Consider the following 26,924-nt stretch of genomic DNA (forward strand, 5'->3'; position numbering starts at 1 on the left):
TTTATCTTTCTTTTCTTCTTAAATTAGAAGATACTTAATTTAAAAAATTAATTATTTTAATATAATAAGCATAAAAATTAAATACAATAATTTTTATTTTAATTATTTGTATCGTAAGTATATTATACATGTAGTATATAGTTTGTATATTACACGAGGAATCGATTTGAATGAGCGAAATTGGTTGCGGAAGTTACTTCCGGCTGAAAGACAAATCGCAGATATCTCCGCTCGAAGAGAAGCTTAACTGACGGTATGAATGGCTACTTCTGGCAGATGGGAGCTTAATACATGCGATCTCGATGTTACCAAACGGACTGTGGAGAATGCGGAGAGTCGTGCGCGTCTTCAGATAAAGCCGAGCGTGTCGAAGTTGTCGCGGGAAAATAACCGGCAGTATGCCCAAGCTCTGCATCGTCAAGCGGACGATTTGTATCAACGGTATAAGTTAATCAATATCTGTTTAATGGATATTAAGTGGCTGGGACGCTATTATAATCTTATGTCCCGCTTCATATAACTTTCGATTAGCTCGGGTAATTTGACGCGAGCGTGACGCTAGTCTCGAGAGTCCACGTTGGATAATTCCAAGGTGGATCGGCATTTTTAGGGTTACATTAAAAATGCATTAACTGCCTTTTTTTTTATAACGATGGAAATTTAAATTAACCGCTTTCCTAATAACATTTTTATGTCGTTGTATAAAAGGATGTTCGATTGTATCGAACCGCGAATACAATGTAACAATAAGACAGGAAAGCCTATTGTGCTGCTTTGACGTTTGTAATTTTCAACTGGAAATTTGATCTGGATGCATGAATCCTATTATCTAAGTTACGTCAAAAATGTCAATATTTTAAACGGATATAGATTGATCGACATGTATAATACATACGTATAAGCGAAATGAAAAAGTTTTTATATAAAAAGTTTAAACATTTTTATTTTAAATATATTAGAAACATTTCTCAAGTGCATTTGAATCAATTAATGACTTAAAGCATTCATTCGATTAATACTTTTATATTATTGTTGTTTGTGTTAAGTTGCAAAAGCTTTTTATCGAATTATGTGAAAGATATAGGAAGATAAATTTATTATCGATAAAAACTATTAATATTTTACCGTATCATTTCAAATTTAACATTTACTACAAAAAAGCAACCTATTATTATTGTCACTAAAGTACAATACAAGTATTTCGGCCGCTGAGAGAAATAGGTCATGGGGAATATCGGAAATGTTGCCAATACATCACTTCTTTGAAAGAACATTCGATGAGAATATCGCTTTTCAAATGGCCGATGTTTAGTTTTTGCGGCTAACCATGACCATTTAATTCTACAAAGAAATAAATAAAAAATATATATATTTTTGTCTAGAAAAATGTTCAAATAGCCTGCGATTTAATTTACCTTTTAAAGACAAAAAATATTTTTTTATTATCTTATAATTGTTAATGCTATAGTTCTGCTATTTTCAAGAAAAAATTCGGTTTTTGCGAAGAACGATCAAGTGTGTTTATTAAATTATATTTTAAATATGTTGATATATTTAATATATATATATATATATATAAATTATATATGCATATATAATATGCTTTATTTTATACGTTTATGCATATATGTATATTTATATGAAATATTAATTCTACTTTAATATGACAATATTTATGAATAATTTATTTATAAATAAATTTTTATGAGCTTAAATATTATATTACTCGATCTGTACGTGAACGTAAAAGATTAACAATAAATGCTTGACAAAGAGAATGCAGAATGAGAAGTTAAAATTTCGCCTGTATAAATCACACAGTGGCGAATACGAATCGGCATTAGTGCTGTATCATCGAGCAGCCACTGTGTGTCCACATGACAGCAGCCACAGTGTGGCGGCCCGACGCACCGCGGCCACGATAAACTCGTGGAATAATCCGGAGAAGAGCCTGGTCGGGCTATCGGTCAGTACGAGACACGATGCAATCTCGAAGGTGACCTCGGTTTCTAATAGGTCGACGCTCAAAGCACGCGATGTTTCGAAGTCTTGTAATAATCTATCGATTAATTCTGATATCCCCAAGTAAGTGTAGAATTAACTTGTTTCTAACTACCTAAATCAGAATCCACACCATGCAAAATTCTCGCGCGCAATGAGATCCAACTACATCACTAATAATTTTAATAACTTGAAAGATTCTTGAAAGACTCTGAAGCTGAGTTTTCAAGATTAAATCTCTCTTTCTTAGAAATTTCCTACATCTCAAAATAAAATCTAAAATTATAATTAAAATATTAAAGTTCTTATGAAAATAGGAAAAAATCCACTTTAATTTAACAGCGCGATGTGATTGCATTATTTAATTGCCCTTTAGAAATTGAATTCGCTAAAAGGTCTTCACTCTTGACAACTCGAAATTTCGATATTATATATCAAGTCTCAACATTTCAAAGAGAAGATGTTTCGATTTTTCTTCAGATATCTCGACACGAGCAAGAAACTCTCCCGGAAAGCTTCCTGCGCGCCAGGATCGTTGACCTCTCAACTGACTCGATCCAGAATGATACTGAAGCACATAAATAATCGTGCCAGCGCGATGCTAAAGGCTTTGGAAGCAAATTTCAACGCCGGCAAGATAAAGACTTCCTTGAGATTCGCCGAGGATCTGCTAACGTTTTCGTCCGGTCTGGAAGATCCTCGTCGATACGCGATCCCAGCGTACCGATATTTATCCCTGATCCACGTAGCCCTGGGAAGGCACGATCGAGCTTGCAGCAACGTCGCCAAGCTGGTGCGTCTATCGAAGGGCAGCAAGAACATCGTTCTCCTGTCGGAAGCTCTCGTGACTCTCGGCAAGGTACATCTCAGCTTCGGTCATCTGGGGGCGGCCGCTCGTGCCTGGGAAAATCTGTCGATCCACATCGATCATCCGGTGCCGCGAGCCTGGCTGCACCACGAGATCGGACGCTGCCATTTGGAGACAGGGAAGTACGCCGAGGCGTTGCGCAAGGCGTCGCAGTGCCGGGAATGTGCGATGGAGGCGAGCTCGAACAAGTGGACCTTCCATGCCGGTCTACTACGGGCGCAGTGCCTGGCGACGTTGGGTCGTTTCGCCGGTGATGACTCCATTTCTCAACCTGTCGCCCCGAGTCCTCTTCTTCCCAACTGAATTTCTCTCGGCCGAACGAATTTTCTCTCGCAAAATCCTCCTTGCGAAAATTGTGTGACGTGTCGCGGCCAAATACCCCCGTTCTATTCTCCCGACATTTTTTAGCGAAGACTTTAAAACCAATCAATCATTTAACCTTCTTTCGACAGACTTTTTTCACAGAATACAACATTACTCCGCGTCATTTTTAAATCTTCGTAAATATAGCGTGCAATTTTCCACAATTTTACGTCATTTGAACTGAGCGCGAAAAAGATAGCTAAAATGTCTGGTTGAGCTGCAAAAAAACGAGAGAAACGAAAAGAGAGAAGCAGAGTGAAAAATATAACGCTTTCCTCTGTATGTTCTATATATTGTCATGTATATACGTCGACATTTTTATTACAAGGCATTTTTTATTGCGCTATGTCTGCGAAAGATTATCAAAATGTAGACCGTCGTAAGAACGTCAAATAATCTCTAACAATAAGATGTGATTTTTAGAATTTAAAAATATGTACGGATGTTCACACTATCAGTAAGGTAAATTTTGTTCAGACTTGTTCGTTTCGCAAAATTGTGGAAAAAGATGTAATATACAGTATAACGCGTATACTTTGAAATATCTTAAAATCTAAATCCAATTTCAAACAGCTTCACTGATTTCGCGCAGTAATTTATATATGTAAGAAGCGGATAGATCCGTTCGCGTAAACTAGCATGAATTTATGTATGTGAATGCAAAATTATGGAAAGAGATCCCCGTGCATGACTACCCCTAAGATGAGCTCCGCTTTACACAGAGGCACTCGAGGAGCTGCGAATCGCTACGAAGATCTGCGAGGAAGTGGGTGACACCCCAACGCTGTCTTACATCCGAGATTTAATCGAACAGCTGACTCGCGCTCTGCGCCAAGTCACGTTCGGCGAGGATCAATGCTTAAAGGGTGCTCCTCGAAGGTTATCGCCACGGAGCAATGAGACTGGACTCTCCGAGGGTAACAGAGCGATAAAAACTTGGGGAATTAGGAGGATGTCGGACAGCGACGACGCTTTAATACCATCCTTTTATTCCGATTGCCTGGACGGCGAAATCCTCGATCGGCATCAAATAGGTATCAGAGATCTCTTTAGACATATATAGAGAGACATCGAGCTATCTGTACTTAGAAAAATGTTATATTAACATTTTTTATTTTTAAAAATATTAGGCGTAAAAACAATCCATTGATGGACCTGTTGATTAAAAAAAAATAACGCGTACGAAAAACTGAAAAATATGTTTATTTGAAGAAGTATAAAAATATTGAATTCTGTTTTTTTTTTTTTGAATGTGTAAGCTGACTTTTATATGAAATTTTAAAACTCGTCATATTATTCTATAAGGTTAATATAAACATATTTTTTATTTATTTTTTTTTTTAAATGAAATAAGATATTAAATTTATTTTATTTTATATATCGCGCGTTTCTTTTCAAAATATACATTACTTGAATGAAAACAGAAAACTCAAAGTTCAATGGAAAATATTAATGCAGATGACGAGTCAGGTTCGTTGGGCAGTGCGAGATCTTTCAGGAGCAAAAGAACTAATCTGACGTACGTGATCGAATCGCAAACGGACGTCTCGAGTCAAGGCAAGCTCGACGGAATATACAACGATGAACTGGGGGAACTTTTATCACGCGAGTCACATACAACCTTCAGAACGTGTTACATAGAGTCCGGGCATTTCATCGACAAAGAGAAAACACCCTCTTTAAGACAATCAATCGAAACGTGTTCCAGTAATGTCGGGACAAGTGGTGAACGAGTTGGATGCAAGACATTCAGGGTCACGAAATCCTGCGATGATGGACGATGTAACCTTTGACAGGAGGCATTAAAACGCTGTCATTCGAATCTCGCTACGGATCTTGCAAAATACGAGCAGGACAACGAAGAGAAATATTTCCGCGAGATATTTTTCGATTCAGTACCCGTACGAAGTTAAACTTGCTAAAACTAAGGAGAGTTTAAAATTACGTTACAACGAAGAGTAGAAAAGAGAAGGCAAACGTCATTACGAGCACGAAGCGATTTAAGAATGATAAAAAAGTCTCAAGTTTCTATTTCTTCTAATGTAATCTTCAAAATTCGCAATCTAATAAATTAGAGATGAATTAAAATCGCGCAATTTGTGACTTGCTGTTAATGAATCGTGGCAACACATTGTTTGTGCATTTTTTCATATCTGCAAACCGCGTCTAATTACAGAGCGTCCGTCCAATGTTTGCATCTACTCAAGCTTTGTTTACTGGTTCGAGGTATATCGTTCATATAATTGCATCAGCGAACGTCGAATGAATTGTTGAGAGTCATTAATGAAGTACGATGATAATTAGCTTTTTCTCGATATTCCTGTCCTCGAAGCAGTATAATTTTGACTGGAAACTTAATATCCAAATTAATTTAGCTGATGAGTTGGTAAATAATCTTTTTGTTTCGTTAACTATTTGCAATTACGGTTAAGTATCAGTTTGAACTCTTTCAGGAAAAATAAAATGAAAAGAAAGAAAAAAATTGTCTCGAAAGCAATAAATATTGATGTTATAATTATATATCGTAGAATAAAATTATAAATATCTCATTTTCCACGTTATTAATTTCACTAAAAATGAAAAAGAAATTCTTTACATATACAGATATTATATGTATATACAAATATTCAGATAAATGTTCTTTTACCTCAAATCGCGCTACCGTTAATGCATCGAAAATTGATACCCAAAGAGTAGCTAAATGCAAAATGATCGTGGTGATGCGATAAACCAACATGAATGAGTTTACTTAAACGCGTTTATCGCGCTCGTGGATAGATATACGCGGCGCCAAAATTCAATCAAATTCGATGTCAAAGGGTGTAGCGGCATGGAAAGTATCAACCTCGAAGAGCAATTCACGCGTGTAGGCGTGACAGCTCGCCAGAGTATAGCATAGTAAAATATGAAAGAATGGCAGAAAAATATAGAAAAGAAGAGAGAAGGACGCGGAGTTCTCAAAGCTACCTGTTGAGCTACCTATGTGTTCTCGGCAGAGGCCTCTTTGTCGAGCTGCCAAGATGGTGAGGAAAATAAGTTGTGACACACGAGAATCTACAATGTGCGGAATCACGATTGCAACTTCTCAATTGCTGTTTCAGGTTGCGACTAAAAGTGCACATTTCGAAATATCGTATAATTATTTTCCAGAAATTGACATTTCGAACCTAAATGGAATTCTAGCATCATGTGTATTTTTATCGCATAAAAATGTTTCAGTTATTGTAATATAAAAAATATAATCTAATAAGATCAAATATTTCGAGAAAATCAATCAAAATTTAATAATATTAAATAAAATTAAATAGAAAAAAAGAAATGTGAACGCGTAAATAATTAAGAATGATTGTATAAAAATTGCGATAAAATTTTGAAATATAAAAAAATTTTAAAGAAAGATAAAAAGACACAAAAGAAACAGAGAAGAAAATTTACTCGAAAAAATCATCATCAAAAATGAGGATGGCGGTTCTGGAGCACTTGTATATCTTTCGCTTGTATAAAACTGTATTTCTAGGAAATGGAAAGAAGCACATAATGGAAAAAGAAAAAAAAGAAAGAAACAGTGAAAAAGAATCCACTTTATAGACAAGAAACACGATCGTTGTTATTCAACTCGTATGTGCAAAGAAAATAGCAACGTCTTGGTTTTCGCGTGACTCGTCTTGACTAAGGGAGAAAAAAAAAGATAATGGATTATATGAACAAAGTGGGGTAATTGCTATTGCTTTTAGTTATAGGAACTATACATTTAAAGAAATAATTAATAAACGCAAAACGTTCGTTTACAGAATCCTCTTGCCTATATTCGAAGTTAAAGGAGTTTTGCCACTTATAGCAAATATTGTGAAAACATACGAGGAATAGCGCGTTTAATATCTGCAAAAGTAAACTTACTGCTTACGTGCCACGGCAAAACGATGACGCAATAAATTTCGGATAAAGTATGAGGCGAAGTATGAGGCAAACGCGGTAGTAAAAACCGACAATAATTTGAACGGAGAAAATACAGGATATGGTTTTGCCTCGTATTTTTGCTCGGAAAAACATAACGCTTTTATCTTCCTAGACTATAAAGTTTCTTATATTTGCACGATTCGCAGTGTAAATTTAATTCGACCGTTCCTAATTACGAATGAATGCACGTACACGTTATCTATCGGAATTTCGTTTAAAACAATTTCATTTGAGTGTCGACAAATTATTTGAGAAGGGCAATCCATCGAAAGAGGGTTCCCATTTTCCTCGCCTTGATTTCACTCACTAGATCCGCTAATTCAACAATATAACAGATCTTTATTAAAATTGGCCGCTTTATTCTAAACCCCAGTTAGGCTGACCTATGTTCTTCACATATGGAATTTAATCAACTGATTTTTCTTCGCAAACACTTTCCCTCGAATTTCATCGCAGCAAACGGGGCAACATGAGATAATTTGACGAGAAAAACGAACTACTCGGCTTCATCTCGCAAACGCGGTTAAGACCACCTCTCCAACTTTAACTCTTGAAACTCCGCGAGATGCGTCTTCTTACACAGTATGTTTCTCGAACTTAAATTCCGAGTTTCTTGTTAACTCGTTCAGACGGAATTTAATCACATTCGTAAAGAACAATGGACGTGTATTGTGCCTTGGAGCCTCGAACGAAAAGAAATTATTACAGCTCTTTGTTGGCTGCGAGTTTTTTAAAATCCATTTAAGTAAACCGCTTTGATAATATAAAATAGCATTAAAAATAGCGGAAAAATATTTAAAGTTTTCGACCAGAATTAAATAGAATGCCACTGTGTGATTATCCAGCCGTCTTGAGCATCGTTTTATCGATTTGCTCGACTGCATGTACTCTATACATAAGATTGACAACGAATTTTAGCTAAAATATATTTTCCATCCACCAAAAAGTTGTACAAGTTATACTAAAAATCTAGATTTACAAAAATATTACTCAAATTTTTGTAACTCCATTTTTATTTTGCGGAAAAAAATATCGTATAAAATGAGTTTCTACACTGGTCGTATTCCATTGTCAAGATATCTATGCGCAGTCCAAACTATTTTTATTTTCTATTTTCCTCTTTTTTTTACTTTTGTTATCGCCGCATGTGAGTTGTGATTACAATGCAAATATTACAGGTAAATAAATACTACATCCGATAGATATCCGTTACTATATGTAACATGTTATACATTTTGCAAGCATTTTGGATATTCGATTATATAATAAAAACAACTTGAAATAAAACAAAAAAAGATCGTATGAACAAAGTGAGTGAACAAATGATCACTGTTATGTTCTAGACATTTTTTATAAAATAAACCAATGAAATGTAATCGTATATCGCAGTATTATATTACAAAATAAACGAATAACAAACAAAACGCGCACACATATATATTTCAATAGATGTAACATAATCAATAATTCCAACGGGGGTTTTTTTACGGTATATATTGACCGTATTAAAGTTGCACGAGCGTTATCGCGACTGGGTCGCGAATACAGATTAAATGGAACGTAAAAAAAACAGAAGCGCGATAGATCGACGAAATCTGCCGCTTAAGTTTGGCGTTCAAATAATTCATCCGTGGTTTCTACGTCAGCTTTTCGAAACGTTACCCACTGCTCTTATCTACGACTTCCACGGGGGAAGATAGAAGACTTCGCGGTAGCTAAATCGATTTTTTTGACGATGCGCCGGTCGCCGAGCGCATGCTACAACTTCGATAAAACGAAGAAAGGTAGAATCCGCGAGAGCAAAGTGCTATGCCCGAATATATAACATTAATAATCTTTATCATTGCTCCATCCGACAGCTCAATTAAAGACTTTAATCATTGTCGCATTACAGAAGGTAAGAGATCTCGTTATATCATAATAGGAATTATTAAGAAAAAAGATAATGGATTCGTATCAATTCATATGAAGTCATGTCAGAGTTAAACAAGTGGAAAAGAATATGATGTGGTCAGACATCCATTACTTATTAACGACTCTTAGAAAGTTCGTTTTAAAAAGAACAACGCAAAGATTTTAATAAGCTTCGCAAAAACGATGATTTCAGGAAAATCTCGGCTATAAATCAGAGCTTTCAATTAAATAACGGACTCTACACAACACAGTTATTCTTATCATTTAAAACACTCCAGGCGCTTGAAAAAAAGTGTAGAAAAGCAGTTTTATTTATTACATTATTAATTAAATAAAGCCATCAAGACACACGATCATCGTTATCAATAACTATAATGATATCTTCTTCGCATTTAAAATTTGATTTTTCGTATTCAAAGACAGTAACTAAAAGTTATTTCTGCATGCTGCACTCGTTTTGCGCATTTCTGTTCGCAGTTTGTAGTGGAAAATGTAAAATTGATCGGAGCCATTCAATTCGCTTTTCAATTCAAACAACTACGCGGATAACATGACAAAGTCATTAAACGCGATTGATGAATTTGTGTGATGTCATGACTTTTATACCTTTCATGTGAAATAATATTGTTGAAAGAAATCAAGAATATCATATTCGAGATTTATAAAAATTGTATATATGAAATCTATAAAGTCTAAAAGAAACTTCTCTTTTTTCTCTACAAAACTTATGAGACGATAAATTTATTGAAGCTATCAAAATCTCGTAGAAGAAATAGAAAAGATGGAGAAGCATTCATTATTTTAAATCAAATTTAGAAAGTAGAAAGATGGGAACGATTAATTTAGTTTAACTCGAGGATAAACGGGAATTGGCGAAAGTCATCAAAATATAATAATCGCGATCGATTGAATCCGTGGCTCATCGCTATCAGAAATATAAATGAACTCGCAGTCAGTCGGATAAAATTCATTGTTGATTGCGTTAAATAATTTTGATTTATAGCTACTATCGTGGAAACGCCGGATATAATTGACGCGATTTAAATTAAGATGGCAAAAAATGATCCTCTTCGCTCCGTAAGACTCTGCATAGACCCTAAAAGTATAATTTCGATCAACGAAGCGTCTCGAATCGAAAAACCCAGGCGATAAGCCTCGATCGTGTAGGGTGATCTGACGATTATTCACGAGCTGTCACAAAATCGAACTGCGCTCTACTCATTTTGTACGCAAATAAGCCGCAAGACTCTGGAATTTTATAAATTGTAGAAAATTTATAAATTCAAAGTGCGATGTTTTTGTAACCGCAATGCTGACAATTAACTTGCCGCAATATAGAAATTTGAAAGAGAGAGAGAAAGAGATTAATATTATTTTCAAATAATTAGTTAAATTTCGTAAATTAATTTCCTTCGCGTTTTGTACAAAATATATTTAATCACTGTTATCGCTTAATTTTTTAACAATATTATTTCGCGCAGAATATTAGGTAACAATTTTGCAAATTCTGATTTAAAAATTAAAATAATTGGAAATTGTAATAATTTTCGTAGCTTTCAAAAACACACACACACACAGTTTTCAGAGATAACAATTGTTAGATGACTCGATTGTAGTAACGCTATTAACTTCGTAATCTTCGTTAATCGCTCAGTCAAACGGTTTGACTAAATCCATCTCCTCGCTAATGCATGAATGAAGGGTTTCTCCTTCGCGGCGGCAGTAATTTACAGGAATCCAAACTATGTACGAACTACGTTCACTGTGGCTTGATCGACCGCTTGAGCAAAGTGCTCCCCTGGACGAGCCGGTTCTCTCTCTCTCTCTCTCTCAGTTTGTAAAATTGTCACCGAATAACCTGTCCCTGGTGCTGTAGTTAAATAAAAATCGAGAAGGAGCAAAATTGCACGAAAATGTTGGACGTGTCGCACCGCGAGAAAGCGTGGGAGGCTCTGAATATTTGAATAATCCCTGCAAACAGCACTACAGATACTCGAATATCTCGAATAAACTCAGGTATATTTGAAGCTCGATTATATCAAATATTTATACTATTCGTTAGAGAATATTTTGAAATTTAAATCTCGTGTCTTATTTTTTAAAAATACTTGTACATCAAATATCGTCCGTCTTATGTATCGCGAGATGTATTGTTCTTCAGAAAAATCCACATTGTTGCATCTCTCCGCACATTGCTCGTGTATTACCTCGTATAAATCGGTATCGCCAAAGATGCAGCAACCATTTTTCAAAGTGTCATCCTAGAAATACACGTAGGTAGTGGATCTTTCACGAAAGAGCTATATGCAACGTGTATACTTCGCCTTCGAAGACGTCCAGCGTTTCTTGATAATGGGAGATGTTTGTCGGGATTTATGAGGTTGTACGGAGTGGAAAGGGGGAGAAAGTTTCACCGTCGTCGTTTCTTCGATAAAAGAGAAAGATCAGCAAAGTGAGTAGGAAGAAACTTCCCAAGTCGATATCGTCGGAAAATCCGCCACGAGAATGTCTCGTTTCTTCGGTTCTCAGTCTCTCACGCATCTAACTGATATTTGCTTGATCCTGTCAGGCTTGAATATATATAGGTAATCCAGCTTTTCTATTATATTTTCGAGCCATCTGTTATGTACAATAAAAAAATATATATACAGGGTGTCCGGTAACTAACGGATCAACGATTACAAGTGAATTCTTTGGTCAATTTGGGAACGATTTTTCCTCAGCAAAAATGTCGAAAAAGCTCATCATTTTTTACAACCTTCCAATATTTGTCATTATGTATCTTTATAACTAAGCCTCAAATTAAAATTTTATTATAGTAAACTCTACCTGAAATTAACTGAAGAATGTAAATGTGTTAGACTTTTAACTCCAAAACGTTTAGTTTTCAAAAAACCAATTTTTTTCAATCGCTTATAACTCGAAAATTATTGACTTCTCAACATTTTTGCTAAGGAAAAATCGTCTCCAAATTGGCCAGAGAATCCGCTCTTAATCATTGGTCCGTTAGTTACCGGACACCTTGTATACCTGTTATACACATATAATATATAGTATATGTCCCAATTTGCTTTAGCTCTGTTCGTATTTACTTGCATTTACCGCATTTAAATGTCGCATTTATAAAGTTGCCGAGTTTCTCAACAAAAAACAATACTTTTCGCCGTCGACGAGAATGTCGTGTTTCTATCTTTATTATGCCGGAGTAAAAGAAACACGTACTCGTGTTAGAATATGGAATATGGGTTGTATAATCGTTTCTATTTGCACGCATTAAATGTAATTTTTGCATCAAAAGTTTTTTTTTTTGCAAATGCTGCATATTCTTCCGATTATTGGATCGTGAAATTCAAATAACGTCGGTAATACATTTCGTTCTGGTAAAGAGATCTATGAAATCAGGGCATCCGCGTGCATCATTAAAGACAGCCGCGAGAGAAGAGCTAACGAATTCTGGTTGGTTCGCAGATTCAGTCGCATTAGAGATTTATGTGCCGGCGTCTCGCAACCACTCGTCTGCGCATCATCAAGTGAGATAAGAAGCTGAGTAACGCGTATTTGAGTTAAAGCAGACATAATCAAGTCGCGAAACCTATATAATACTTTAATGTATAATTATAAATTTAAAAATTGAAACCGTGACAAAGAGATCATTTGTACGTGAAAATAATTTTCCAGAAATAAGAATTCTGCAATAAAAAATAGGAAAAAAATCAAATTAAAAATATATATGCATAATTATATCCCTAAATTAATGTCGTCGATATTGAGCTCTAATTAGAGTTGATAAATTTGAAAAATATCGGTCAAAAGGTAACAGCGATGGCCGACTTTTGTGGTTGGCGAAGAGAGAAAAATACGCCCTGATCGGCGCGAAACAAGTGAAAATCGATATTAATTTTCCCCGACAGAAATCAGTATTGGCGGAAAATCTTGGAACCGGAGATTGGCCTTAAAAAGAAATACAAAGAGCAGACGGAAGCGTTGTAAGAGTTATTCCGTTAGCATTCCACCGTGAAGAGAACAAGAAGAAAAGCGAGGCAAACATGAAATAAATTGCAATGCCGGTGATCCCTTCTGAGATTTTCAATCGCCATTAGCCGAGACGGAAAGACTAATATTGCTTATAGAAAAAGCTTCAACATTATTCGACTACAATCATCGAATGGAATAAATGTATAATAAAATACGAAAGGACGCAATACGAGCGAAATCGATCCTTATTTGTGCGATAATTTAATACGAAGTCGTCTAGCAATTGCGGACACATCAGTTACGATTATTAATCACATTATGCAGACAAATATCGTTTATTTTTTTCTATATCGCAGTAATTACGATAAAACGTTATACTGACTTACGCAAACTGTTTGAACGCCATCGTTAATTCTCGCGACGATCTAATAAGCCATAAATCATCGGGCGCATCCTGCGTTCAGACGCATCGCATCGTTCAGCGAAACGTGTGTTCGAATATTTCAACGTTTTATCCCGATATACAATGCGCACGTATTTGCAATGCAAAATGTATCCCAAGTTTTCCTCACACATGGCCTGTTCGATCCATCGGGAGTACTATATCAATAGATACGAGACGTCACTTTTGTCAAGGCAATCGATCTCATGTGTAATACTTCAGTGAGGCATGCACATTGCTGTTGCTCTCTCGCTCGCTCTCTCTCTCTCTCCCTCTCTCTCTTTTTCTCAATTTCTTAGAGAATATCGTATCTTCCATTTTTTTATTTACATAAATATCGGCGCATACATAGAAAGTCATCCATGCTCCGCGAATACGGATTTTCGTGAATAACGCGTATTTTTCTTGTATATCCAGAAAAATAGGTCGACTAGAGTTGGCACTTCCGCTCCGTCAGAAGGGATAGGAAAATATGAAAACCAAAGGATCGGAAGATGACGTAACGTCCTATCGAGCCTAAATGTTCCATCGATCGTTTACGAATTGAAAACCATTATCGATAACTCGAAAGATAGTGTCAATGCTTGGAATATCATTTCGCGGAGACCATTGTTCCTACTTGCAAGTTATATATTCAATATAAACTATTTTGATTATTTAAATTTGTGATACAAATATAAACATATTTTAAATAAAAAAATTTTGTTATCTTTATTATTTTTTTAAATGTTGTTTTTTTAAATAAACATAATAAATTTAATTATGAAAGTATGTCAAATATTTTTTATGTAACTATTGACCACAATAAAATGTTCCGATACTTTCTATTCAAAGTTGCCGTTCAATTATCGACTAATATTAAAGATACGATATCGCTATCAGAAATATTCAATGTGGTGAGGATATAGAAAACACGACTCGATTTTCGTAAAATTTGACCTATATTCTTTCCTGTGGTTATGCATTCGCTTTATGCATCTAAAATATTTTCTTGCAAAAAAGAGACTCGTATAATCAAGATTGGATTGCTTTTCGACATATTCCGATCTATCCTCCTCCCTCCCACACACACAATTTTTTAATCTTTTTCTTTAGCATAAAACCTTTACTGCCAGTTAAGCTCTTATTTCGTAAATATACTCAGAGATACATTTTCGGCTATTTAAATGTACTTTTCAAATATTTAACATGTCGCAATATTTCTATCTCGTTACTTTATCCTACCAATATACACAATACAAAAAGCTTTTTAAATGAACTTATTCCAATTCAATTAGAAAATTCAATCTACATATACTTCAATTTTTTCAATTATTCAGCAAAAGTGCTTAAAAAAGACAGCTTAAATAATATATTAGGAAAAATAAAGTGCATATGCGCTTCCTGAATCACAAGAGAATTATGACGGAAGATTATGTATAATAGAAAGGGGCATACATTCTACAGGGGCATGTAATATATTGAATTTAGGTATTCCCAGACATCGGATGGTACATATTGCTCAACGATGCGAATTATACGTACTTTTAAAGAACGTGTTGCGAGATACTTGAAAAATTACATAAACCGCAAAATGTACCAAGTCGTTTCGCGGCTTTTATTACCTTCCTTTATTATTTCGCCGCACAAGTCGATCCTTTATTCCATCACACACACATTCGTTGTCTCCGTAGAAAATATTACTATTAATAACGGCGACGCGATATCCGTGAGCTATGATAAACAATCTCTCTGGCGTGCGGATATTAATAAAATGCTTGGTGTAACGTGAGAAAGGCGGAAAAGAAGATATAAGCGCATCATTGATCCGTGATTATGGCCGTTTACGCATGTCAGTTTACACGACATGTACCCTGCCTCGCAAAGTAAAGTTCTGAAATGCATATCTCTGCTTTTATAAAACGCACTTATATATTCTAGTAGATCGGGCTAAAGTTAAAAATAATATAAAGTTAATTCATCAAGTTCAGACGTGACGTAATTCTTTATGGAGAACTATAAGTTCTCCGACGTCCTTTAAAAAACATTGTCACTAAATGTGGATTTTCAAATAATACAAGTTGAGACATTTCATTTTTCTCACGACCGAAAGATTTGTTTGAGAGCCGAAGGAGAAAAATAATGTTAGCATTGAATTATTGCTGAAAATGAGTTATAGGTGCGCGCATCGTTCCGTTTTGAATTTTGACGTAATTTTATTATGACGTTTAATTTAGCACGCACAAGCGCGAATTCAATTAATAAATATAGTGCGCCTCCGCGTCCGTGTTTCGAATTTAGTGAAATGATCGATAGGTCGCACAATTTCTAAAAAGGCTTTTCGGATTTTTACGCATTTTCCAAATAATTTTCTTCCATCGTTAAAATTTTTATCACAGTCGAATATTTTTTCAAAATTATTCTCTCTCTATGTAAAAATATATATTTTTTAAATATAAATATTATAGATATAATCTGAAAAAAAATATCCGTTTTTTTAATCTGTCGAGAAGCGACATGATAATTTGATTTGTGTTTATACACTTTATAAATTTTATTACGCAATACAACTTCCGTTTTCAGTGAAACGTGTGTTTCTAACATACATAGACTGCTATATTTGTAAAATCGCGTTTCTTTGTAAGGAAGAGATCTCATAGAGAAAGATTTATATTTAGAAGATCTGATGATTTATATGCATAAGATCCATCCCTTTGGCAAAAGTCTCATATGATACGTGAGAGGCAATAATTTTCGTAACTCGCTAGTGACGTGTCCATGCATTGCGTGTTATTTTCGAACTTTATAATAAATTACTATTATAAAATGCACAGTATACGTTTTAAACAACCGCGGCTCGAGGATAAGATGTTTTATATATCGTATGATACATAGAGGTATATGACCGCGCTCTCATATCTTCCGGACGGAAACATCGCCGTAGTTTTTTTATTTATTTTTTTTTATGTCTGGTTTTGCATAAAAGCTGCGAGGGAAACATTATTCGAGAAAAAAATTATTTTCGCCGCGAAAATAAATTCTTAATGATATCGCGAGGGAAATTCAATTAACTAGTAGCTATAAAGCATCAAACATGACTGGATAATTGTATAATCGATACGTCGCCTAAATGAGCAATTATCCCGCCAAGTATTGAACAAACGATCCATTGTTTATATTCGCAATTACGATTCAACTTATTTGCGAAAGCAATATGCCTGTGTGAACATTCTGCCTCGCTTTTGACGTCAACACACCGGACCCTTATTTACATTCGCAATTAGCTACGGCAAAAAAGTGCAATCGAATAAGAAACGTTAAGTAAAGAAAATGAACAAATTTATTAAAGCTTTTCTCCGCTCAAATGCCAGTATTTACCTCAGCCGCGGGGTATGATATAAAACATTAGTGATGTGAATTACAGTAATGAATTACAATGAATTTTAACGAGAAAAGAAAAGATAATTGTCATCAATTCTTTTCTCCCGTTTTGCACACGTGCGAGCTTGAAATGATAAAATATTTGTCCACTAAGCGATATGTGTGATGAATAATGTACGACACCTGTTAAACCTTTTTTTATCATTGTCATCTAAAAAAATCGCGAAAAAAGACAACAGTTTATTCTAATATACATTATGTACTAGAGATTAAGCTAATTCGGTCATGAATGATATACCGTAGGGAAATATCGTTCATTTTAGTCGCATTTCAGTGTCTCGATTACATCAATCATGACCCGCGTCATAATTATGTAGCTTCAGGCAAACCAGGATTTATGCGACCGCTGTCTGTCACATAGAGATGAAAATGATCTAGCCGTCGAGGTCTCGTCTGCCGTTCGCAAAACACGCAGTGCCGCGAGAACGGCACCCACGCCTTTATCTCCTCCAGGGCGCAGGTGAGTATTGATCGTCGCGAAAGTGCAGCAGGGACGAGCAGCAGGCGAAGAAGCGAGCGAATGTAAACGGTCTGAGGCGATATATGGAGGCCGGGAATAAACGTGAAGTAAAGACGATCAGAAGAGGAAAGAAAGAGAGTGGAAAAAACAACGATAGACACGAGTTATTTCGTCGATCAGCGAGAAATCTCGGCCAATCTCTAGCCGATGACTGCCGACCTGATGGAGCGGAGCAACAGGCGACCTGTAGATTTCGAGGGAAAGTATTAAACCGTCTAGGTCGTTCAACGTGATCGACGTGATCCGTCATATACGTTAAAAATCAATGTTTCTGACATATATTAAGGCTTGTAAATAATATATCTTCCAGATATCTTTTTAATGGCTATGTCGAACCTAGATACGTATACGTGTCATATGTACATATATCATTCGCAGTGAAAAAAAAGAGACAACGTTCTTATCTCATATATATAATTCTTATTTATCTTTAATCATTATTAAATGAAACATTTGCATAAACTAGTCGGTAATTATATTCGTCATTGCTATCGATTTTCTTTGTAATAAATTTTTTTATTTTTTATTTTCTTACTTTATTTTATTTTATTATTTTCCTCTCTTTTCTTGCTGTTTATATATATATATATATATATATATGTATAGACATGCATATATGTATAGATGCGATGCGTTAGTTCAAAAACTGGCCAGTTAGCGATTATTGAAGCTTTTATGTCGGCCGATGCACAACGTTGCGCAAAAATTACGAGATAATTCGTTGAATTTTTTGCCCCGAAGGTATAACGTTGTACGAGGATTTGGCCGGTGTAATTCCGGTGTTTGAATCCAATTTCCGACACGGTTGCAGATACAGAAAAAATGTACTTTACGCCAATGTTTTTGTTCGCGTAAATAAATATAAAGATTTTTTTTGTGTAACTTTCATAATAAACATGTATCGAAATATAAATATTCGCTGAATATTTATATTCGTTTTCAATCCGCACACGTGAATTGTCCGTTTTGCATTGTAAATCTATCATAATAAGTGTGTATAGACGAATTGTACACCTGCTACATGCTTGAAAAGAGTTCAATTCTATACATATAATTCTAGTATATAACTATTAGACATATATACAAAGAATAAGTAAAATGAAAACATATTATAAAGTAATTTACTGCAATTGAAGCTAATTCGCCGCGGTAATTTTCTTACATCTTCAAACATTATTCTGAAAAATTTTTCCAATTTTAAATGCTATATTCTTCCTACGCCAAATTTATTCGCCAAATTAGTGTTGAATATAAAAGCACCAAATATATGTATCTCCATTAAAAACGTGAAAGATTGAATAATTAAATTCTGATATTTCGAATAATCGATCATTCGCTCGTGCATATATCTTTGATTCCGTCGGCGGTGGTGCATTACGCTGAATTGCATAGAGAGTGCATACAATTCAGAATGCGCGTGATCGATGTGCCGCTCTTGCCTTTGTATTCTTGAGACTGTGAAAGACGAGGTCGTTGACGATCGCCTGTTGCTCCCATTTGCGATACGACTGAGTGCAACTGAGTCGGAAGCTGCTCGCAAATCAAGCTGCAGTTACGCGACGCTTTGTCTCGGAATTTGCGTTCTCTAAAATTACTATATAACGCTAATATGAACAGCATAAAGGGTATGTATATGTGTACACACGCTTGAAAGGGGAGAGAAAATAAGGGCATTTGCCCCCTCGGGAATCTACGACTTGTAAACACTATTGTCGAGACGTGTAAATAATGTACGAAAGAAATGTCACATCCCACAGACGTACATATTATATAAAATGTGCAGTCTGATAAAAAACTTGTATTTATCGAGAAAAAATTTCAAAATTCCACAAGTTTGATATACTCGTAATAAAAGCTTTATTTAGCTTCGAAACGTTATCCTAGAAACATGAAAAGTTGTACAATCTCTTTGTCTTTTACGTGGCATTGAATTCTCGTTGAAGAATTTGATTAAAAGTACATGTACATAGAGAATAAAGCCTGCCGTAACTTATCAAAGACGACAAAGTCAAATAACAAATCGTGCCGAGGCCAAAACGTTGTGTAGAGTGACGAAGAAGCGATGGTGGAAAAAGAAGGGTGAAAACTCGGTCAAAGAGTGTCGCTCCGGGAATTGCATTTTTCTTTCGTAAGCCCAGAAGTAGCGGGTCAACGGGTTCAATCAAAAGAAAATTTAATTCGCTTGTTTATTTTCGATATTCAATTCGGACTTTTCATTTTGTATTTCATATTGTATTTTAACGATACTGAATTCAAAGTTATTGATTAACATTAAAAACTGGCGAGATCAAATTATGACGACAGTTTATTATGTAAAGAGAAAGAGAGAGGAAAATGTGCATAGTTTAAAATAAATATATATATTTGAAGACACAGAGAGGTAATAATAATCGTATAAATATAACGAGCTTACGCGAGAATGACGGAGTCTTACCGAATTAATTCGAAATAATTCTCGCTGATAGACAATTTTTCTCTTCCACGTTGAATTTCACGAGCGTAATAAACTTATCCGCGGAATTGCGCGAATGGAGTTGCGCGAAATGGAAGCGAAATTATTTAAGCGATGATAATATTGAGGCTAGTACGCGGGCTTATATCGCCGTGATTAATTTCTGACGACAAAACTAATTTAACTTGAGCTTATAGTCCCGCGAATAAACGCGATACGCGACGGCTCCGGTTGCGGACCGCGTTGTTGTAGCCCGGAGTAAGTTACAACTGCGACACGCCGCAACTGCTAACAGTGTCTCGAACTGTCAAGGTCGAATTTACCACTCGACGGCCTCGGGGAACTTACAAGTGTTGCGCGAAAGTTGGAGCTTTTTAACGACCGTAAAGCCGTACGCGTAAACGTTAATCTACGTATAGACGGAACACACGTGTCGATTCAACACGATTCGATTAATATTTTATTGATTACGAACGGATTATTTACGTCCAAACGTTGCGACGATACGACGAAGAAATCAAATGTCGAGGACCAAAATTTTACGACGCGACGTTTTTGCGCAATAGCGAATTCGATATTTATATCAAACGCACGTTACCTTATCGTGTAATGGTTTTCTATGTAATATCTAATTATACATATTATATAGAAAGTGACTTTATTCAATTCAGCTCTTCTTTAATCGCGCTTGACAAGGCGATTTTTCATAAAATAAGAGATAACGCGAACCGCTTCGCAATCTCCATTTAAATTCGACCTGTATTCTGTAAGAAAATAAGGATTGTAGGTTTTCCGCTTTAGAGCGTTTTGGTATACATATAAGTGGATTTACATAATAATACTCTCAACCGAATAACGTTTAAAGTTACCAATTTTGATGAAGGATTAAGGAATTCCGCATTCATTTAAATACTTAATAGTATAATATACGCGTGAAGATTCTATATACAAATATATTATTGTAAAACGTACATAATGAAAATTAAAAAATTCTTTTTTCAAGAAAAAGAAGCATGTACTGCACTGCTCTTTTATTTATAAAACGCACGAGTTTGTTTTACATGCTTATATAATACCGGAACTCTTAGCACCCTCTCGATCTTAAGGGAAACTTGACTCTACATATTGCTAAAGGAATTCAGTGACGGAAATCCGATAAGTTTGCAACATCGTCTCGTATGAAATTACGCGTGTCATCGCGCGTAATTACGATATGTAATAAGGCGTTACTATCACACATCCACCCACCTACATATAATTTTTTCCAGGAGGAAACATAATTAAACTTTTTTCTTCATTTTTTTCAATTCAATTTTTAATTTTTATTTTTTATAATTAGACATGCAAACACAGAAAAAACAGTATCCTTGAAAGAATGCAAATATGCTTTGATTCAAGTATATTTTATCCTTATAATAGCGCCAAATATAAATAATTTTGGATAAAGGATAATTTATTCTTAAAACAAAGTGCAAAATATTCTTGGTTGAAGCTGAAATTTACTTATAAATATTGCAAGGACAAGTGACAAGTGTGCATCGGATATAAACGGTACTTTCAAATATATATAATAATTCTTAGTTCAAATGTGACTAAGTTTGTTTTTACCATATGCGATTTTTAAAACAAGAATATATCTTAAGGATAAAATCTACTTTACACAAACTTATTTATTATTAAGGCAAATGAAAATTTGTGATTACAAAGAGCATTCTATGCTTAAATCAATCAAATAGCGTTCAAGAATAAAAATATACTTGAATCAAGGATTCCTTTTTTTCTGTGAATAAATTGCAGTGTTTATTCAAAAGAAGAGCGGATGCCCATGCATGGAGCATAAATGATTTCGTTCTCTCTCTCTCTCTAGTTGTACGATAATTCGTAAATTATCTAGCTCGATACGAATAAACGTTCCCGAGTGAGTTACCTTCGCGATAATGATGAAAATGTTTCAAACGCTTATCATGTTAATGTCATTTGCGGTTCAAGCCCGAACGAATACCTTATTCGCAATCCTCTGATCAAGCTTAATTGTCGGCTCGCAATTGATCGGTCTAATCTAATCAGATACAGACTCATCTCTCGTACCATCATAGCGCATCTCCGAGTTCAATCGACCAGAATCGATCTTTATCGCATCCGCTCGGTAAGCATCCATTCGACGCAGCTTTGCTTCTATTCATAATTCTAGCCAGGTAATTGCGGCCTCCCTTTCTCTTCCTTCCTCCTTCCCGCATTAAAAGGGTTATCGTGCGCGCAATTTCGCGTTTACGTGAGTAATGACGTGTTACACGAGTTAATCGACGTAAAACGCTCCTTATGATCGATAGACTTGGGAATAATTTTTTTACAGCGGTAATATTATCGTGCAAGATTATTAATTGTGACTTTCTAATTTTTGACGTCAAGTCTCACGGTATACATTTTAAATGTAATTTCCAACTTGAAGCTACATCTATTTTAAATCGTTACTCTAATATATTAATCTATCAAATTATTGCGATAAATTAATATATATGAGTTATTTCAAAGAGATATACATATATGGTACATGTATAACTAATACAAAATTAACTTACTCTTTTATTTTTTCAATTTTACTTGCAATTTCTCTCTTTGAATAATTAATCCTTTTCAGTTAATATATAAAATCTTATATCTTGCAGAAGGTATTTGTTGGCTATTTCGAACTAATCCCACGCTCATTCAATTGGAATCATAGGATCCGCAAAGATAATAATCGCGTCGAGCTTCCGAGCGTTAAGCCTCCAACGAACAATAACTACGTTATATATATATGTGAATATGCTTCATACCGACGCATTCACAGATGGTCCTGAAATTCATTGAACGACATATGTAATCCTGCGGGCAAGCTATTCGCAACTATATGCAAGGGAAATATTGTTCCCTCGAATATTTCGCCAAAGAGTACCCTCTCGTCTTTCTCTCGAATATCTACTTCATTGCAATCCGGGTGCACTTCGGATGCGCACGTCGCATTTATTCTTGTTTTCAGCCATGTTAGAAGTTATTCGAAAATCCATTTTCTGCGCAGGAATGTACGAACGGAATGCGATAAACGGATAGCCCTTTGCGGTCCGAGATACTTTCGTTTCAGTCAGTTTCCGCCGTCAAGTCCGCTTGTACATTCCGCGGATAATTCCTAAATTTTCCTCAATTTAACATTTTCGCGATTAAATAAAGCGATATATATCCGGTATGTGTACATATTTCTCTAATAGCATCCAAAAAGTCCGAATAAATATTGTTAGCGTACTTAATTTGGTCATTTCATTATAAAATTGCATGAAAACATAGAATAATATTTTTAAAAATAAGAAATATATGTCGGCTCTCAATATTATTAATAATAATAATACATGAATTTTAAATCGGCCAATAGAGCCCAAGCGCGAAAAATTAATTCTTCGAAACTGTATCTCTTGGTTTGAGATTACTAAGTTCCATATATAAATTAATCTCGAACTTACATATGGAACTTAGTAATCTCAAACCAAGAGATACAGTTCCGAAGAATTAATTTTTCGCGCTTGGGCTCTATTGGCCGATTTAAAATTCATGTATTATTATTATTTTTAAAAATATTTGATTCATACGTTTCTCCGAAAATTCGAAATAATTTCTTAGCAAAATCACGTGTGTACATGCACACAATCGACAAATTTTCAAGTTTTTTTTTCTATTGTATATTGATCGATACTCCGAAATTGTCTCGTTAATTTAGGAACGCTGTTCGTTATCCGGCGCTCGCAAGGATGCACGCGAAGTTGATTATCGGTCGTGATATATCCGCAGATAAAACGGCAGAACGTCACGTGTAGCTCGTAGGTATTAGCAAAGTTTGCAGATTACTGATTACGATTCGCCCGTTGCGCCGCATCTGCGCTGCGGATAATATGCACTCGGCCAGCTAAACGCGAATCAGATGAGCAGCCTGGACTTTTAATGGGCGTCATCGCCATACCGATGCGAGGATAGCACGGTCGTTGGACAAAACCGATGCGTCTGAAAGTTTGTTGTTTCGCGCGTAAACAAATTACGAATGTGTATGTATGCACAGCGCGCGTATGCAGTCGGGGATTGCAGTTTGCGCGAAATATTACCGTAACGGTTGTAACATGCATGTTCACACCTACACACGTAGTCGAATATGTACGATAGTGTATAGTATAATCTCTGGGGATTAGAGAGAATTATATTTTCGGCGCAACGTATGCAATAAAATCTCGATACGCGGTCTTTTAGTCTTTGCAATGATTTTTCACGATACTCGCGGGAAATGCAATATGTACACGCGAAATGAATATTCTATCTGACAGAATTTTAAACGAATTATTTTAAATGAATAGGATACTATATACGTACATAATCCATGGCGATCGATTCTCTTAACGCGTGTATTGTAGCGCGGTAATAATTTTTCAAGCGAAAATGCAACGTGTGCTGTATTCGATGGACATTCGATCCGAGAAAAAAATGCCTTTAATTAAATAGATCCGGAAACATCTTGTGTAACTGCATAATTCACTGTCAATCGATTCTCTTAATGTGTTTCGCGAGTACGATCGCAATTATTAATACTGTTAATGGAAGCGACCCAGTTTAGACATGATTAATATGAGTTACGCGACAGTTCGTTTAGATTAATTGAATTCCTCGAGAATGATCGTCGGCCGCATCGTGTGACGGTTAGATGATAGTCCGAGAATCCGGCATCTCGATGTATCATACTTATTCAAGAGCTGATAGCCGAGCTGAGGAGCCCTGCTCATAATCTGTCTTCAGTCGCAGTTGCGAATTTCACGGGTCACGTTCAATGCGTGTAGATTAACGCCGCGCGCATTATATTTCAGACATTGGCCGCAACTGGTAAAAGATAAGTAGGGGTTAAGAAGGATCAGTTCTCCTCGAGTTGGTTGTACGATCAGTCACTCGGCTGATTGCACTGCAGATTATCCGCTTATCCAACTATCCCTTCCCTTTGCCTTCTCACGCCACATCTGCCAGCCGCGTTCTCATTAAGCCTCGATGCATTATATAACGAATATAATCAACTTTATAGAAAAAAAAAAAAAAAAAAAATTCCGATGAAAACGTCCATCAGTGACCTTTGGATATAAGCTTCGCTTTACACGACAGCACTTTTATTTTTATAGCTGATCTATCTCACTGCGCGTTGTAATGCTCGATGACAATGTTTGCGAAGGTGATCTTTTATGGTGCGATTATGTGCGAGCGATTTATTCCAATCGATGATAGAAATATATTCCATTTGTTCTTCTGCATACATTTACATAAAATTTGCAACGTTATTGTGCTATAAAGGGTATGTAAAATGAATTAAATGCAATAAATTATGTAAAAATATTAAAAACGCAAATTTTATATTCACATTTATGAAACTCAAAGTATTAAAAAAATCAGCATTTCGTAAATCGTAAGCTTTACAACTGTAAACTGCATTCTTTTTTCAAATATCTTTTGTCTCAAACAGTTTTATCTATATTAATCTATTTTTGTATATCCTATATATAATAGAGATTTATAGCAACTAGCAAGTAAAAGATAAAATAATAAATTTATCTCTTTATATATATATATATATATTTATTGTAAAACATTCAATCGAAAGTAGTACATGTCCATGTATGGTCAGACATTGCTTCGATAAAATATAAAAGTTCAATCGGTTTTACCTTTGGTTCAATATTTTACTTTGTTATATTATACAGTATATACTGCTATATTAATCATACGTTACTATTTTTACGAAACAAGATCTATTATATATATATATATATATATATTCTCAATAAAAAAGAAAGATATCACGCGCAGTAAACTGGCGGCGATATTTACAGCGAAACTTGAATTTGCAGGTTTAATCTAATTTCAAGCGCTTTAAACATTTCTAAGCATTTTAACGAAATGAAATTACTCAATTTCAATTACACGAACTCTGTACACACACACGTATACGGTGCGCTATTTAGCTTTGGGGAATCGTGATTGGGAAGCTTTTATAAGCTCATTCACCGGCGCGAGCGCGCTTTAATAAAAGTTAAGGGACGACAATACGCTTCCTTTACAATTTTCCCATTCCCACATTCTCGGCCGAGAGTAAAAAGCTCTGCTGGCTTTTGGTTCCCGAAGCAGCAAGCTAACCACTTCGTTCCACTCCGATTCCGTCGAGGCGCGATAACTCTCGCGTGTCCTTAAATGTTCAATCTTCCTTTTTCCAAATTCTTCCGTGTTATCTCCTTACGCCGACGACGATTTATCGGCTATATACCTTAACAATGTACTTGCGCTCTCTCTCTCTCTATCTCACAAGAATTGTAATTTTCCTCTAATTGCCCTCCGTAATTCTAAAGCGCGTTCATTAACATTCCTGATCATCGCGGCGATTGTCATCAGAAAGCTTCATTTTGGCTGCATCGTAGTCACTATCTGCATCATGATTTTAATCTCGGTGAAGTTGTTACTTAAGAGGGATAGAGTGCCTATGATTACATATATACACAGAGCGTCATGAAACCGCAGACTTTTGCAATTTTTTGCACGATTCGAAGCTTTGGTAAATATAAAAGCGATTTCCCGAGTTGAAAGAGGAGCTCATTTATCGTGAAACTTTTAATTACTTGGTATTAAATATTTTGATAAAAAACTTTAGACCGAAGTGGAGAAAATAGAATCGGATAATTAAAGCTGCGTTTGAAATAGTAGATATTTTGTTTATTGCCGCGTGCAAACGCAAATCAAACTTAGGAGATCAGATTTCTTCGGGCAAATGTAAATTTTAACATTTTCTTGCTTTCAAATCTCTAGGAATCTAGAGTTTATTGAAGAATATTTGTATTTCTTCCCAAGACATTGTGTTTACGTGAAAATAATGAAGTTTGCAGAAAGAAATATGTATAGCAGGAAAGTACCGTTTAATGTCCATGAAGAATCCCTTTAAAATACCTTCTGTTCATGATAATCCTCG

At 35.4% G+C, this 26,924-nt stretch overlaps 2 protein-coding genes across 3 annotated transcripts in view; one reads left to right on the plus strand and one right to left on the minus strand.

Annotated features, from left to right (window-relative positions):
• The window catches only part of LOC114941807 (uncharacterized), a 95,389-nt gene that overhangs the window by 17,950 nt on the left and 50,515 nt on the right, over window positions 1–26,924 (minus strand). The gene's annotated exons all lie outside the window — the stretch shown is intronic.
• LOC114941760 (outer dynein arm-docking complex subunit 4) lies at window positions 1,928–5,025 on the plus strand. The gene is made up of 4 exons (XM_085484398.1): window positions 1,928–2,085; window positions 2,482–3,119; window positions 3,955–4,266; window positions 4,691–5,025. The coding sequence occupies exons 2-4, from the start codon at window positions 2,564–2,566 to the stop codon at window positions 5,023–5,025; spliced, it is 1,203 nt and encodes a 400-aa protein (XP_085340524.1). The 5' UTR covers window positions 1,928–2,085; window positions 2,482–2,563.

Source organism: Nylanderia fulva, unplaced genomic scaffold (assembly GCF_048542155.1).
Source record: "Nylanderia fulva isolate GAGA-0341 unplaced genomic scaffold, ASM4854215v1 Scaffold3, whole genome shotgun sequence".
Taxonomy (NCBI): Eukaryota; Metazoa; Arthropoda; class Insecta; order Hymenoptera; family Formicidae; genus Nylanderia; species Nylanderia fulva.